The sequence below is a fragment of the Hyperolius riggenbachi genome, chromosome 2 (assembly GCF_040937935.1).
Source record: "Hyperolius riggenbachi isolate aHypRig1 chromosome 2, aHypRig1.pri, whole genome shotgun sequence".
NCBI lineage: Eukaryota > Metazoa > Chordata > Amphibia > Anura > Hyperoliidae > Hyperolius > Hyperolius riggenbachi.
The window spans coordinates 300,345,353-300,362,647 of NC_090647.1; the positions used below are offsets into that span (position 1 = coordinate 300,345,353).

Below are 17,295 nucleotides of genomic sequence, written 5' to 3' on the forward strand. Positions count from 1 at the left end.
ACCTTGGAAATAAACCAAATTCCGAGATACACAAATTTAACTCCTTATTACGCCTCGGGGGGGTATATCTAGTCCCCTCAGGTCTTCATCTAAAGCCCCAGGGACGTAGATATTAGTCTGTCACCGATGGGCGCGGGCGCAGTTCTCGTCACGATCCATTAGTATGCAGATAAGTGAATCAGAACTGTGTTCCCTTTCACTGATCTAAGTGCCCAATATCAATGAAAACCGGAATCAATGAGATGCCAGCGTTCATTGACAAATGAATATATTATGTGCACGCGTTACTTTCTGTAACACGTGTATGCTGTCTAAAGTTCATTCGAAATAAAGTGTGCGAGACATTCTAGAGGCCAAAAAGTAAAATTACACCTTAAAAATTCAATGCTATTTTAATACATTTAAAATAGTATTGATTAACTCCGTACCTCTGACTCCCACAAATTACAAATAAAACCTTTAATTTTTTTTTTAATTTTTTTTTTTTAAGTGACATTTTTTTTTAAATACATAAATAATTAACTTAGGGACTAAGTTAGTGACTGACACAAAACAGAAAAAAATACACTTTTATTTCCAAATAAAATAGTATAGCCATACATTGTGATAGGGAATAATTTAATCGGTGTAATAACCAGGAGAAATGGAAAAATAAAATGTGGGTTTTAAATTACGGTAGCGCATATTATTTTAAAATATAATGGCTGAAAACTGAGGAAATTTTTTCCCTTATTTTTCCTGATAAAATGCTTTTAGAATAAAATAATTCTTAGCATAATGTACCACCTAAAGAAAGCATAATTGGTAGGGAAAACAAGGTATAGATAATTTTGTTGTGATTAGTAGTGATTAAGTTATTGGCGAACAAATGGAAGGAGTGCTGAAAGGTGAAAATTGCTCTGGTCTATAAGGGGAAAACCCCTCAGTTGTTAACCAGTTAAATAAAATTACCGTATTTTTCGGACTATAAGACGCTACTGACCATAAGACGCACCTAGGTTTAGATGACAAAAACCAGAGGAAAAAAAATATATACTAAACCTGGTGCATCAATGGTGAAGGGGCATCTTGTGGATTGTACCTCTTGTGTCTCCCTGTGCCCTCCTCTGTCCCCCTTGTGTCCTCCTGTGTCTGCCATGTGTCTGCCTCTGTCCTTGTGTCTGCCTCTATGCCCCTTATTGTCCCTCTGTGTCCTCCTCTGCATGGGCACAGTACAGGGAGTCCAACATTGTGGTGGGTTGCAGGTTCATATTGGCAGGCGTTCACAAGTCATGAACTCCCTGTATTTGGACTATAAGACGCAGTGACTTTTCCCCCCACTTTTTCCATTAACCTCCAGGACAGGTCCACCACGAGAACGACAGGCTCCTCCCAGGAACAGGAAACGTCCAGATAGAGTACTCTATAAATCTTTGTCCAACCCCTTGATCCTCAGTTGACGTTTCCTGTTCCAGGGAACAAGGAGTGCTCTGGTCGCTCGCCGGTCCGTCAGACCAGGTGTGTTTGGGACCCGGTTGGCGGCGGATGGTGGACCTGCCTAGAGAGGTGTTGGGGTCTGGTGGGGAGAAAGCGAGAGTTACCTTCTCCCATGGCTGTCCTGGCTGCCCGAGGGAAATATTGATCCGGAGGTATTCTTTAATCTGTAATCTCTGATATTTAATTGGGTTTCGTTTTGAAGTGCTAGCTATTTCGTGAATGAACTTTGTGTAATTAAGATGCTTTTCTCATCCCCTCAGATGCTGTGATTCTATACTGTATATAAGATTATATGTTTTCGCTATATTGATTTTAACGCTTCTTGTCTATTTGTTTATGTTGCAGGCACGCCGCGCTTCAGGACTGGTCGCCTAGACAACTAGACGCCAGCCTGTACCCCTCACCGATACCGCTGCGCAGGACGGAAGGAGGGGAAGAGAAGGGTGAGTCACCTGACTCCCTGTGGACCAATTAGGTTCTTTGTACTGGACGCTCCCGAAAGGGAGGCGTCAGGAACCCTCTGGACGAATCAGGCACTGCCTGTTAGACGCTCCCGAAAGGGTGACGTCATGACTTGCCTGCCAATCAGCGGCTCGGGGCGGTGCGCTCTGCACAGGGCGCGCGCTCGGCGGTGGGGCGTTTCAGAAGTGCGGTAAGCCCATCTACATCTATCTTTAAATGTATAAATGTCGCCTGTTGTCACTGTATATGTTGTTGTTGCCTCTGAAGAAGCAGATTTATCTGTGAAACGGCTGTTAGGCCTTGCAATTTTCTGTCAGGAATCTTGGGGAAGGAATAAAGGAGTTTATGCATCATATGTGCTGGCTGGTGCCCGGATCTCTGTTTGCTCTCTTTGCTACAATTGAACCTGGTTTGTTCCGGAGGCACGGCCTACGACCCCTGCTACCCCCTTGGGGCTGCCTTTCAGTGCATTTAGTGCCACCCTACGTATTTGTTTCTTTTTTGCTGAGTTACTGCTGAATTCTTGGGTTGTGCACAGATGCAGGATTCGGGCGGAAGCAATGAGTCACTACAAGGACCATCTGCAATTGGGATTGGACCTTTGACCACTGCAATACAAGCCGGACGTTGTGATTGGCAGACCTTTCTGACAGATACTGCCAAGGGCTCAGAATCGAGTAAAGCCCTTGGGGTTAGAGTGGCAGAGCAAAGACTCAACCGTCTATCTGAAAAAGAACTACAACTATTCTGGACGGTTGCCACATTGAAAAGATACGAGGAGAAACAGATTGCTGCAAGAGGTTTTCGTAAATATAGCGAAGCTATTGAATATGGGGATGATCCCGAGTTCATGAAGATATGGAAAGCTCAGCAACTAGATAACGCGCTCAAACTACAGAAAATCGTTTTGGGACGGAGTGAGGTGGAATACAATAAAATCTCGCAGGAATTGGATGATTGTAAGAAGGAATTGAAGCAGTTAACATCAGGAACTCAGTTTAACGAACTCATTGCGAAAGTAGACAAACGTCTGGGACCACTACAAGATAATATCAAAGAACGGAAACTCCGCAAATTTCGACGTGACGAGGAGGACTTTAAGAGGGGTCGAATCTTCGAGTGGGGGCAATCAGGAGGTCCTACAAATAGAAATCAACTAGGACCAAGGCCAAAGCGACATAGGAAAAAGTCTGGCGGTTATTGGACGACGGATTCTGGATCGGATTCAAGTCCAGAGAAACCAAGGGAGACACCAGCTAAACCAGCAACGCAACAAGTATGTGCAGGAGCCCCTTTAGAAACAAGACTAGGCGGGGAAGGAGGAAACCCTGCGGGACCACCACAAAAGAGGGTGAGATGGCGTCAGGGGACTTCTGGTCGAAAGTATTGGAGGAAGAAGTAACCACTTCTTCCAGGGGTGAGAATGACCTACAGATTATCAATATTTCTGGTATTGAACTTCCTGAGGGTTGTGATTCCCTTCTAAAGAAGGGTTTAAATTTTTCTGTGAGTTGTGACTTTGACAAATTCCAATTTGAAGTGGACTGGTATAAAGCAATCAGAAGGCTCAATATCTCTACCTTCCAATTCAAGGGAAGCCCAAAGGCAACTCCACTTATATGTAGCCCTAATAATTTGGGCTTTTCTGTACCTAATACTGGTTTAGATCTGCAGGTGTTTAACGATCTGTTATCACTTCTACGGGAAAATGAGGGAAACCAAGTAGAGAGTGAAATGGGGTCTGCCGCGGAAGAAGCGCGACTACCATTTATTCCCTGCAGGTCTACCAGAGACTTCCCCCCTGCCCCTGGATCTGATATAGATCTGTTTGACAAGGTTGCACAGGGTGATCTTAAAGCTTTGATCTACCCTAAAGCAACACAAAATCTGACAAACAAAGAGATGTCAGCCTTGAAATGGCTCAGTAAGAATGATCAAATTGTGCTAAAAAAAAGCCGACAAAGGCGGCAACCTGGTGGTAATGTCAAGGGAGGGGTACCTACGGGAGGCTTTGAGACAACTTGAGGGAGTGGAGGGGTTCTATGAAAAGTTGCGGGGAGACCCTACACAGCAATACAAAAAGTTATTAACCACTCTCTTGAGAAAGGGAGTGGAAGCTGGGTGGTTAACCCGCAAACTTGGTGAGGGCCTCCTCCCCGATTTCCCCAAGAAGCCCGTTTGGTACTTTCTCCCTAAGGTTCACAAAAGTCTGGAAAACCCTCCGGGGCGGCCAATTGTGTCAGCTAGGGGCTCAGTGACAGAGCCCTTGTCCAAATATTTGGACTTTTTGTTGAGGCCATTTCTGGAGAGGGTCCCTTCTCACCTGGCTGACACCTTGGCCGCCTTGAGATTGTTACCGACCATACAATGGGAAAAACACTACAGTCTGGTTTCAATCGATGTCGAAAGCCTGTATACCAGAATCCCCCAGGACAAGGGGGTGAAGGCCATTGAGACCCTCCTCATCGAACAGGGGAAGGATGAGCGGTGGGCATTGTTTGTGGGCGAGTGCCTAATGTTTGTACTCGCCCATAACTCCTTTCTGTTCAATGACCAATGGTACAGGCAATCCTCTGGCGTGGCGATGGGGACATCGGTGGCCCCTACCTTTGCCAACCTCTTTCTGGCACATTGGGAGGCGGAGTATGTCTACTCGGCCTCGAATCCCTATCGTCACGCCATTGGATCTTGGCATCGGTACATGGACGATGTGATGATGGTATGGACTGGAGGAGAAGAACAGTTCCATGATTTTGTGAACTGGCTAAACACCAATGAGTTGAACATGAGATTTACAGGGGTATGGGGAGGTCAAAGCTTAGAGTTCCTCGACCTGACTCTATATGTGGAGGAGAATAGGGTACTGTCAAAAGGCTATCGGAAGTCCACTGCAACAAACTCCCTATTATCCTACTCTAGCTACCATCCGAAACATGTCTTGGATGGGATACCCTACAGTCAATTCTTGCGTCTAAAACGCAACAATAGTAAGCAAGAGGATTACTTAGAACAGAGTAAGGAGTTGGCAAGGAGGTTCTTAGATCGAGGATATCCCCCTCCATTATTGATGGAGGCCTTTAATAAGGCTAATATGAAAACAAGGGGGGACCTCCTCAAGAAAAAGAAAAATAATAGAAACAACTTACTGGACATGGACCAACCTAGGGGAGCTGGAAATAAGGTCCCTTTTATCTTTAACTACTCACCCATGGCCTCAAAGATTAAAGAGGTGGTCAATAAACATTGGATTGATCTAAAGTCCAACCCTACGTGGGGGGAGACCCTAAGTGAACGACCGCTGGTCACCTTCCGCCGGGCTCGCACTATTGGCGACTGGGTGGTTAACAGTGAATTCTCGACCAAAAAAGAACCTAATTGGCTTACAGCTATGAGACCTGCTGGTAACTATCGGTGTCTGAATTGTACCCATTGCCACCAGTTCATTCCAGGTAAAACAATTTCCCTGGGAGGACATATAGTACCAGTTACTGACTTTATACAGTGTGGTTCAAAGTTTGCTGTATATGTAGTGATCTGTCCCTGCGGAAGATTTTATGTGGGGGAAACAACCAGGCCAATTAAGCAACGCTTTCAAGAACACTATAAATCAATTGAAACCGGAAAGGGGGCAGGGAGACTCATATCTCATGTAAGAGAGATTCATGGGGGGAATGCTAATTGCTTACGATTTTGTGGCCTGAAAATCGTGGAGACCCCACACAGAGGCGGAAATAGGGAACTTTGTTTGCGCAGAGAGGAAGCAAGGCTCATCTCACAAACTGGGGCATGCGGGAGACTGGGACTTAATGAACGCAACGAATTATGGTGCTTTCTGGACAAGCACTGAATCTTAATGTCTCTAAATTAACCTGATTGTGTTAATGCCTTTGCCGTTTCCTTCTTTTTCCTCTCTTTCCCTTTTTCTTCCCCCCATGTGTGTGTGCGTTTTTCTCTCCCCCCTTTTTCTTCTCCTCTGTTCCCCCCTTTGTTCTAAGTTCCCCCCCCCCCCCTTTTCCCTTTCTTTTCCTTTTTCTTTTCCTTTCTTTTCTCTCTTCCCTCCCAGTTGGTAATTTCCTTCTTGGATGTTCCGCTGTCCTACCTCTATTCCTTGAACATTTACCTCCTTAGGCAGTGATGTAACTCTGGAACGTTAGCTCCATGTTGCTAAGGTGGGCTCTTTAAAATGGGGATCTGCACTCTGAATCCTCTGTGGGTGGCTGCTAGTAGGGGTTCCCCTTAGCCTTCCCTCGAGCCTTTACCGGACTGTTATCCCTTTTAGGGAAATATTGATCCGGAGGTATTCTTTAATCTGTAATCTCTGATATTTAATTGGGTTTCGTTTTGAAGTGCTAGCTATTTCGTGAATGAACTTTGTGTAATTAAGATGCTTTTCTCATCCCCTCATATGCTGTGATTCTATACTGTATATAAGATTATATGTTTTCGCTATATTGATTTTAACGCTTCTTGTCTATTTGTTTATGTTGCAGGCACGCCGCGCTTCAGGACTGGTCGCCTAGACAACTAGACGCCAGCCTGTACTCCTCACCGATACCGCTGCGCAGGACGGAAGGAGGGGAAGAGAAGGGTGAGTCACCTGACTCCCTGTGGACCAATTAGGTTCTTTGTACTGGACGCTCCCGAAAGGGAGGCGTCAGGAACCCTCTGGACGAATCAGGCACTGCCTGTTAGACGCTCCCGAAAGGGTGACGTCATGACTTGCCTGCCAATCAGCGGCTCGGGGCGGTGCGCTCTGCACAGGGCGCGCGCTCGGCGGTGGGGCGTTTCAGAAGTGCGGTAAGCCCATCTACATCTATCTTTAAATGTATAAATGTCGCCTGTTGTCACTGTATATGTTGTTGTTGCCTCTGAAGAAGCAGATTTATCTGTGAAACGGCTGTTAGGCCTTGCAATTTTCTGTCAGGAATCTTGGGGAAGGAATAAAGGAGTTTATGCATCATATGTGCTGGCTGGTGCCCGGATCTCTGTTTGCTCTCTTTGCTACAATTGAACCTGGTTTGTTCCGGAGGCACGGCCTACGACCCCTGCTACCCCCTTGGGGCTGCCTTTCAGTGCATTTAGTGCCACCCTACGTATTTGTTTCTTTTTTGCTGCCCGAGTTGCGGTGGATCCGGAGGACACGCGCGGCGTCCATGATTCCCCTGGAGCGGAGGCTAATGGCGCGCCGGAGGTGACGTGGATAGTCATGCGGGCCTCCAGAGGGTAGGCAGCTGATTGCCCTCAATGGCGGTGTACGCGTGACGTACTTCCGCCCTTACGCGGCATCACTTCCGGTCGCGTGGTGGAAGAGACGCCGGAAGCCTGCATGGTTCGGCAGTTCGTGTGCTGAACGGAGCGGGATGGACGCTAAGCAGGAGCCAGGAAAGGTAAGCGTGGCGAAGGCTTGGTGACCTATATGGTATGAGCTGTACGCCCTATGCCGCGTCTGTACTGAGGTCTGTTATTAAATTGAGACTATGCAGTATAACATAACAGCCTGCTTAGTGTCTGATCTGAGGTCTGTATAACTATGCATAGAATAGAATGCTGGTACAGATTATTCGGGGAGATATACGGAGATGTGTATATATATGTTTGGATATTAAGACCTCATAGATATATGTGTAAACCATTAGTGTATGGGCAACATAACAGTTATATGATTGGCCTTTATGATATATTCCCTTGACTACTATATGCAAAGAAAGTGTATATATATTATAGATTTCAGATGGATTATATGTATATGATATCTCTATACATGTTCCTTCTTTTCCTGGTCTCAGGGTTGCTATCACTCTTGATATTTGTGCACCAGGGTGTTTTTTCCCTTTTTGTTTGAGAAAGAGGGATGACATTATTTTTTGTTGTTTGATTGTTATTATAGGGCCCGGAGTCTACTGAGCCGACAAGGCCAAGAAGGCGGTGCCCGCTCTGTGATGCAAAAATGGCCCATAATTATAATAAGTAGTTTTGCCAGCCTTGTTTAGTAAAACTAAAACAGGAACAATCAGGGGGTTTAAAGGAAGAATTAATGTCAGCTGTTAAAAGAGAAATGGCTGACACAATTCAATCATTAAGAGAAGTATTTGCCTCTGCTTTTCCCCTAGCAACAGAGGCAGTAATTACAGGTACGAGTACGTCCATGCCGACCGTGGAGATACCAAATGCTGAGTCTCAGCCTATTAAACATAAAAGTAAAAAGATGTTAAGACTTGGGATAGATGTCCCAAGCTTGATGCAGCATTCTCACAGGTTAATAAAGACAACAAATTAGCCTTTGAGGATCTGGGGTATCTGAAAGATCCACAAGATAAAGAAGTAGAATTGCCTTAAAAAGGCCTGGACAGCAGCAGGTGCAAATTTTAGACCAGCAGCAGCTACAACATGTGTAGCAAGAGTTATATCTCTATGGGAAGCAGTGGCTGCATGGTGTAATGGATAAGGGTGCTGCCTCTGACAAAGGAGACCAGAGTTCAGATCTCAGCTCTGTCTGTTCAGTAAGCCAGCACCTATTCAGTAGGAGACCTTAGGCAAGTCTTCCTAACACTGCTACTGCCTTTAGAGCATGCCCTAGTGGCTGCAGCTCTGGTCCTTTGAGTAATTAAAAAGGTAGTGTGGTTCATGGTCTAGAGGTTAAGACAGTTACCTACTAGCTACTACACGCTGCATACTGGGTTCAGATCCCAGCTATGGTATATAAGGCCTGCGGCCACACTAAGCCGAAAGCGCCGCTCTCGTCAGATCGTGGAGGCTAAGCGGCTTCAGGCCTGGTTAGTAGCTGCATGGGAGACCGGCTGTGAACCCCAGGTGCTGCAGGGGAGGAGCTTCTAAGCAGGAGATTCTAGAATCATTAGAAGTGGTTTCCAAGGCCACAGACTATATAATTGACGCAGCAGCCGAGAACATCAAGGTAAACGCAAAAACCTCGGCATTGATTAACACAGCAAGGTGAGGAGGCTTTACTCCTTGAATCCAAATGAGGGAATATTCGACAAGGGTTATGCGTTTCCACCAATCCAACTGATTCCACGGATTTTACAAATCTAAACCTGTCAGCCTGGCTTCTGAGAAGTCCCCTCTAAAGATAAAGGGAGTTTAGGAGAGGGTCATCAGTACCTTGTTAGACTGTAGGAAGAAGGGACAAGGAAAATATACTTAAGATATTGGAAAACCTTCAATATGTGGCAGGAAGAGTCAGGGTTCAAGGGTGAATAAGTACCGACTGTTTTAGGGTTTCTACAGGATGGTGTAGCAAAGAATATGTCATTAAGTACCTTAAAGGTACAGGTAGTGGGAATATCTACCTTTTGGGGGTAGGGTTAGCAAAGGACCCCCTTATCATCCAATATTTTAAATCAGTAGAAAGGAAACCTATGGTAAATAGGAAAGAGGGGATGTATCCTTAGTTTTGAAGGTATTGAAAATAGAGCCCTTTGAACCCATATCATAAATTCCCTTCAGACTCCTAACAATGAAGATTGTATTTCTCATAGCTATTACCTCGGCTAGACGGGTGAATAAGTTAGAGGCCCTATGTTGCGACGAACCTTTTTGTATAATATTTAAGGATCTATTACCGTTATTTGAAGAAGAGCCGGGGTTAGATGTCAGAAGATGTCTTATATGCTACTTAGAGAGGGTAGCGGAGTTTAGGAGTTCTAGAGCCTTGCTAGTCAACACTTCAGGTGCTACAAGAGGCGGAAAGATGTCAAAAGGATCTATAGCTAAATGGGTAAAACTATGCATAGAGGAAGCCTATAGGATTACAGGAAATACTGTGTTAAATACAGTTAGAGCCCATTCAGCCAGAGCAGCAGCCACTTCATGGGCTTACAGAGCGGGTGCTACGCCAGAAGAAATCTGCAGAGTGGCTACATGTTTAAGTCTAAGCACCTTCTCTAGACACTACAGAATGAACCTGATATCTGCAAGGCAGCAATCATTTAGAAGGAAAATCCTGCAGGCAGTCAGCCCACCCAAAATTGGTAGGATTCTTGCTCATCTTCTCGTGGTGGACCTGTCCTGGAGGTTAATGGAAAAACCAATGTTAGTTACCTGGTAACATCCTTTTTAGTAACCTCCAGGACAGGTCCGTAACCCACCCGAGTAAAGGATTTATATGTGTATATAAGTACAAGAAAAGTATATGTATATGCAGTATGAATATTAAAACCCCTTTGTTTTTAGGAACAGTACTTGAAATTGACTGAGGATCAAGGGGTTGGACAAAGATTTATAGAGTACTCTATCTGGACGTTTCCTGTTCCTGGGAGGAGCCTGTCGTTCTCGTGGTGGACCTGTCCTGGAGGTTACTAAAAAGGATGTTACCAGGTAACTAACATTGGTTTTAACGGCGAAAAAGTGAGTCTTATAGTCCAACAAATACAATAGTATACAATTTGCATCAACTCTGAATTATTAGCATCCCATTGGACATAATTATGAGTATGTATGTATTCGCCACCGATGACATGAGCGTCGGGGGTGAGCCAAATGATGACTCTCAGTTCAGGTGTCCTTAAATTACATTTGGGCCTCTGAGTGCACGCATCACATGCCATGTAACAGCAGCTGATTGAGGTTGCAAGGCTGGGTTTGCTGGATACATTGGGGTCGCACGCGGTAATGCTCAAAACAGCTGATTTTACGATGCACTTAGCAAAATGTCAATTCATAAAAGCTGTTACCGCACGAAAAGCTGAAATTCTCGAGCAGTGCGGTAAATTACTGACTTGTGCTGTAAACACCTCCAACACATGTAAGTAAATGTAAATTCATAAAGATTAGAGCAGGCGGTAATGGCACGGAGAAGAGGTGATAAGGAAGTGATAAGAGCAAAGTTAATGGAGACCGACCTCCCAGGCAGCAGCAGCGAGAGAAGAACAAATAAGGCTTCCCCTGAATACCCTAGGCTGTGTTTTTAACCTCTTGGGTACCTGTTTTCAGATGTGTATTTCACAACAGAAAGCCTGCATGTGTAACATTTTTTGAAGTTTTTCTAAGCTGTGGCAAGTAAGACAGATTCAGAGCAGATTTAGGGCAAGCAGAGGCAGTATAACAAAAGATGCACATTTATTTATTTATTTATTGTATTTATAAAGCGCCAACATATTACGCAGCGCTGAACATTAATTTAGGTTACAGACAATATTTAGGGGTGACATACAGCAATATGACAATACAGGAATACAAGAAAACCAGATCACACACCATAGTATGAGTACCAGGTAATGCTTAGTCAGTCACTGGATGGGAGTATGGAGATTAGGCAAGTTAGGCACATTTAAAGGGAAGTTTGGGATGCCTCTTTTATTGTAATGCTGTCTCTGCATGGAGAACAGCCAAACATAACAATGTTGTAACAATGTTACAGACACTTGGGTTTCGGGAAAACACCAAATTTCTATCGCAGCTGTGAAAATGTTTATGAATTAGCACAGAAGTCTAAAATACTGAATGCGGTATTTTCCCAACGAGATTTTTTTTTTACTGCAAAGCCTTTTATGAATTGACCCCCTTGTGTTCTCTGATGATTTCCAGCCCTGGGCACCTTACTAGATCAGGCCCCATGTGTTACTAAATAAAACAAAAATGGTCTCAACAGATTTTCAGCAGATGCTTGTATCTGTGACATGCACAGTAAAAGGCACCCTTATATAGATTAAATGCTACTGAAAAAATGTATCGCAATGCTGTCTCAGCTGCAGCTTCTAATTCAATTCTCACATAATGGATTAGTAGCATAAGTGCTAATGTGGCTTAGAATAAAACCGTGACACAATTGTGTTATATTTTAGCATAAAAAGCAGTCACACCCTGTCGGCTTTAATGAACCATTCTTCAGATGAAGCTCGTATGCTGTGCCTTGCTCTGCAATTTTCCACGTACATTTTTTAAATAGTCCAATTTATAATGCAGCCAGCACTGTTTTCTTTAGCTGCCCGCCATGAAAGGCAGTCACAGAAACAGACACCAGTCACACTGTAAATGAAAGCTTTCTTTTCATGAAAGCCACAAACACACACCAACATGTTACTCTGCAAACCGCTTCTGCTTTTTCACAGATGTGTCATTGTGTGCTGTATACTGTGCTAGCTAACCAGCTTGCAGATAGAGATGACTTATTATGACTGCAGTGTCTATCTTATTACAACTTGTAACTGGACCAGATAACATGGGATACATTAACAGTCATTTCCCCATGTACAAAATGCTTTGCAATGATATAAAACGCAAGTTCGCCGATGATACTACTATCATTGGACTCATCACCAAGGACAATATACAGGAGTACTGTCAGCAGGTGGAGAGAATCTCCCTCTGGTGCAAGGAGAACAGGCTGGTGCTTAACACCGCAAAAACTGTAGAACTAATTGTTGACTTCAGAAGGTCTGCTTTCACCCCACCCCCAATTCACATCGATGGTGCGGAGGTGACAAGAGTACCCTGCTCTCGCCTCCTGGGCACCACAATCTCCAGTGACCTCACCTGGAGGCCCAATATCACGGCGATACAGAGAAAAGCCCAGCAGAGACTGTACTTCCTCCGCCAGCTGAGGAAGTTTGGCATGGCCCAAGAGATTCTGACCAATTTCTACTCCGCTACCATTGAGTCGATCCTCTGCTCATCCATTCTGGTCTGGTACGCTGGTGCAACCGCCAGTGACAGGCACTCACTTCAGAGGGTGATAAGGGCGGCGGAGAGGGTCATTGGGAGACCTCTCCCCTCACTTGCCCTCCTACACAACAAAAGACTGAGATCGAGGGCCCTGAAGATCACTAGCGACCCCTCTCACCCGGGCCACTGCTACTTCAGTCCGATGCCATTGGGACGGAGGCTCCGGGCCATCTACACAAAGACGGCTAGGCACAGTAATTCCTTCTTCCCCTCAGCTGTCAGCCTCCTGAACTCCCTCCACATACTCCCATCAGGGCACCCCCACAACATATAGAACTGCCAAGGACAGAGCCAACTGCTGCTCTAGTATGTAAACTGTAAATGCAAATGAAATGTGCAATGTAAATGATATTGAAATGCAAATGTAACCGTCTGCTACTGACATGTGTAATTGTAAATTTCTGCTCCTGTTGCTCTATGTTATAGATTGATGTCTCTTCTGAGCCAAATGTACTGTGCCAAACCTAATTCCGGGCATGACCCAGTCATGCTTGGCGAAATAAATTATTCCTGATTCCTGATAGTACATATGGGAGAAAAACTGATCTCTGCAGAAGTACACTACACTACAATCAGGTTGTTTCATGTTAGGTATGCCTTATAGACAGATTTTAAGCTGTGTTTCCACAAGGATATAACATTTTGCGCATGCGGTTTTCCATATGCAAATTTTCCTATTATGTTAGGCACATTTTTACATTCATCAATCATAATAAGCAAGCATTACATGGGAAACTGATGTATGATGCGAAAATCTGCAGCAAGCTATCACGGACTACAAAAAACATATTCAATGGAAACTATTCCATTGAAACTGCATTGCTTTCAGTACCGATGCAAATTTTCGCAATGTGAATTTGCACTCAGTGGAAATGGGCCCTAAGCCATCCGGAGAGAATGCAAATGCAACGCATTAAGGTAGCTAATAAAAAGGAGTCATTTGAAATCAAGCACTAAGAATTTTTTTTCTTTTAATTTACCTCTATTTACAGTAGTAAAGGGCTTAGATGTTCTCTGGGTTTGAGGCTCTGTTCACATCTAAAATCGAAATTGCAAATGCAAGCTTTTTGCGATTTTGTGCGTGATATTTTTTTAACGCCTCCCGGCACTTGCCTGCACACTGCCTTTTTTAAAGCGCTTTTGCAGAGCGCTTTTTTAAAATTTACTCCCTGATGCAAGTCAGAAAGTGAATTCTTTAACCCAGAAAATAATAAATACAATGTATTTATTATTAAAATCGTGAACGCAATCGCTGCATAAAGCATTTTTGTGATCGCTTAGCGCTCTTCCTATACCTTCAATCAGACCAAAATCGCCCCAAAAATGGTGCAGGCACGAAACGCGCTGATATGAACCTTCTCATAGGGATTCATTGCACAAGTGTATAGTGGGGGATTTTGAAAAAAGGCCGAACACGCCAAAGATGTGAACGAGCCCTTATGGCTGCTTGTATCCCCATCTGAGAGAATTTCTCAAACTTTAAGTTTTTGACATAAAACGGATTCATCTCTCCAGCAAGAGGGAAAACAGCAACAATGAAATGGTTTTGTACCGTGAGGAAGAAATCGAACCCCTGGAAAGTTTTATTTCTGTCTCTCATTTCCTGTTCCCATGACCAGCAAGCTTCATTTTAAAGTTGGCCAAAGGCCACATGCTTTATTACTGTAAGGTTTATTTTCATTACCAACTGTGTATTAATATTTTTTTAAATACATTCAGCCTCCTCCCTACTCTATATACACGTGATTCATCCACACACCATTCACCCTGTATTACCAGGGTGTTTTCGAAGCTCAGCCTCTTCAATAAAGATTTACTGAAGCAGAAAAAAAAATGCATACATGCATACCTTTTCTGACATAAAATGTCCCAGCATGCACCTTGTTTGGCACTAACAAGTGGGTATAATCACATACACTGGAGCTATTGTGAAGAGAGTGAATGAGGCTGCAGGCTTATGCTACATTGCTATACTCAGCTCTTTAATCGATAATTTTATTGAATTGTTAGAGAAAGGGTGCTGCAACATGGCCGCCTGATCGATTTGTCTGGCCAAAATTAGATGACTAGTGTGACTGGGAATACTGGTTAAATCTTGGTCGCAGCCGATATGGCAATGATTGACAGACCTGACGGACCTCCTGCCAGTAACCCTCTCCATGTGTAAAGTGTGTCCCCCCCCCCGGTGCTCACTGGCAGGACTCCTGGCTTTCTCCCGTGTCCGCAAGCACAATACCGTGTGCCACTGGCAATCTATTGCAAATTGCTGTTCAGTGCACAGGCAGGCAATAGATCCCTCTCTTACCAGATTTGATGAGAGAGGGATCTATCTAACAGGGATCTATATAACAGTCGATTTTCTGCCAGATCAAACAGTGTAGGGGTACCTAGTTATACATGCTTGGTAATCGCAAAGCGATTCATCCCTCACAGACTGGAAGCCAGTCAAGTTGTGGTCAATTCAATATAACATTGTCCAATCAATTAGAATTTTGCAGATTTCTATCAGGAATCTGTGGCATTGCTAGTGTCATACCACTTCATGTAAAAAGTTGATTTATTAGAGGCAACACATTTCTAGTGATCCTTGAATTGAGCATAAAAATCAATATGTGCATGGTCAGTTTTAACAATGTCATCGGCTGGGTGATGCAGGAACGATTTAAACTACACTACAACAATAAAAGGCTTTCCCTTTAGAACTTGCTAGAAAATGAAAAACCGGTTTGATCTGATCACTTCCATGCCCAGTACAGCTGGACAAGGTCTCTGTCTTAAAGAGACACTTAAGCCAGGAAAAAAAAATGAGTTTTACTCACCTGGGGCTTCTACCAGCCCCCTGCAGCAGTCCTGTGCCCTCTCAGCCACTCACTAATCCTCTGGTCCCCCGCTGCCAGCTAGTTTCATTTTTGCTGACAGGCCCATCAGGGCTAGCCACGCGTAGCTTTTTCCGCATTCCTGACTGTAATTAGCGCTATTACGGGCCGCAACGCATACAAGAATACGCGTTGCCGCATTACGGACGCATAGATATGCGGCAACGCGTATTTTTGTATGAATTGCGGCCCGCAATAGCGCTTCCGATTAGTTTCGATTGCTCAAATTGCGCTGAGAGATTGAATCTGAAGGAAAAATTGTTCTGTTAAAGCGGAATGAAACCCAGCATTTCTACTTTGCTCTAATAGATTATTTACAGCATACAGTATTATATAAAACCAGCATTTTTTTTTTACTAGAACTGCATTCAAAGGGTTAACACAGGCTTTAGTAGCTTTCCTGCCAGCAGAGCTGGCCGCTTCCAAACTTTACATAATGTTATCCTCTTGCCGACCGCGTCACGCCAGTAGGCGTGGCCGCGGCGGCAGCCCCAGGACCGCCTAACGCCAATTGGGTAAAGTCCTGGGGCTCTGTTTTGCAGGAGATCGCGCGCAGGCTGCGCGCGCATCTCCTGCTTGGGGGGCGGAGCTCCGCCCCGCCCCGCCTTCAGTCTCCGAGCGGCTATTGCCGCTCGGGAGACTGTTAGACGGCGTGATCGCCGTCTATTTACTCTGTGCAGCGCTGCGATCAGCAGCAGCGCTGCACTGGGGACAGCCGTGTGACACGGCTGTCCCCCTGGGGGACAAGAGAGCGATCGGCTCTCATAGGCAGAAGCCTATGACAGCCGATCGCCGTAATTGGCCGGCTGTGGGGAGGGAGGGAGCGAGGGAGGGAAGGGGGTTAAAGGAAGAGGGTTTTTTTAAAAAAAAAAAGGCAACACAAATATTTATTAAAAAAAAAATAAACATGGGGGGAGCGATCAGACCCCACCAACAGAGAGCTCTGTTGGTGGGGAGAAAAGGGGGGGGGGAATCACTCGTGTGCTATGTTGTGCGGCCCTGCAGCTTGGCCTTAAAGCTGCAGTGGCCTTTTAAACTAAAAATTGCCTGGTCACTAGGGGGGTTTAGCCCTGCAGTCCTCAAGAGGTTATCTTGTGTTTAATTGTATCAAGTGAGAAATGTAAACAAAGCCTTCTCTCACACTGCGGGGTCCCCTAAACAAAGTCAGACAAGCATAAATGCTTTCTGATTAAGTTAGATGATGAACAAAGCAGTTATAATTAAAAGGCAAAGTCAGCTCTCAGAGTAAAATAAGTGTACTTTAGAAACATATAATTTCTAAATGAATAATGATACTTATGCACAAATGCAAATATGCTAACCGTATGGCATATAAAAAGTAGGAAAACATGTTTTTATTGAACATTATGTCAGGGTTTTATACCGCTTTAATGGACACTATTACAGTGAGAGTACAGTTAGCATAAATGCTCTCTACCCCTTCCCACCCTTCTGTTTCAGACATAGGACCGGTACAGGTAATCGATGTACCTGGTGTGAGGAATCCTTTGCTTGGATTAGCTCGGAGCCACTGCTTACTATAAGAAGGCTCATCCAGCTTACTTATGAATTCATACTGACACGCTACTTGACCATCGTTGTGAATGGTGAATGTCTGAACCTGTAGCTGCATGTACTTTACATCCTTGAAGTGAAACTGAAAAAGAAAAAAAAGAGACAGACAACGTGTCAGCATTTTTCCACTTCCTTAACTAGTAAAAGTAACACACCACTCTGGTATGAATGATTTCATTGTGTTAAAGTGACACTGAAGCGAAAAAACAAAAACAAAACAAAAAAA

The 17,295-nt window shown here is 44.4% G+C and overlaps 1 protein-coding gene and 1 pseudogene across 5 annotated transcripts in view; one reads left to right on the forward strand and one right to left on the reverse strand.

Moving 5' to 3' along the window:
• INPP5B (inositol polyphosphate-5-phosphatase B) overlaps positions 1-17,295 on the reverse strand; it is a 187,539-nt gene that overhangs the window by 19,980 nt on the left and 150,264 nt on the right. For all 5 annotated transcript variants that reach the window (XM_068269026.1, XM_068269027.1, XM_068269025.1 and 2 more), the window contains one exon: positions 16,986-17,151. In XM_068269026.1, the coding sequence (XP_068125127.1) occupies positions 16,986-17,151 (166 nt within the window). The remainder of the gene's footprint in view (positions 1-16,985; positions 17,152-17,295) is intronic.
• On the forward strand, positions 8,643-8,760 carry LOC137554092 (5S ribosomal RNA; annotated as a pseudogene).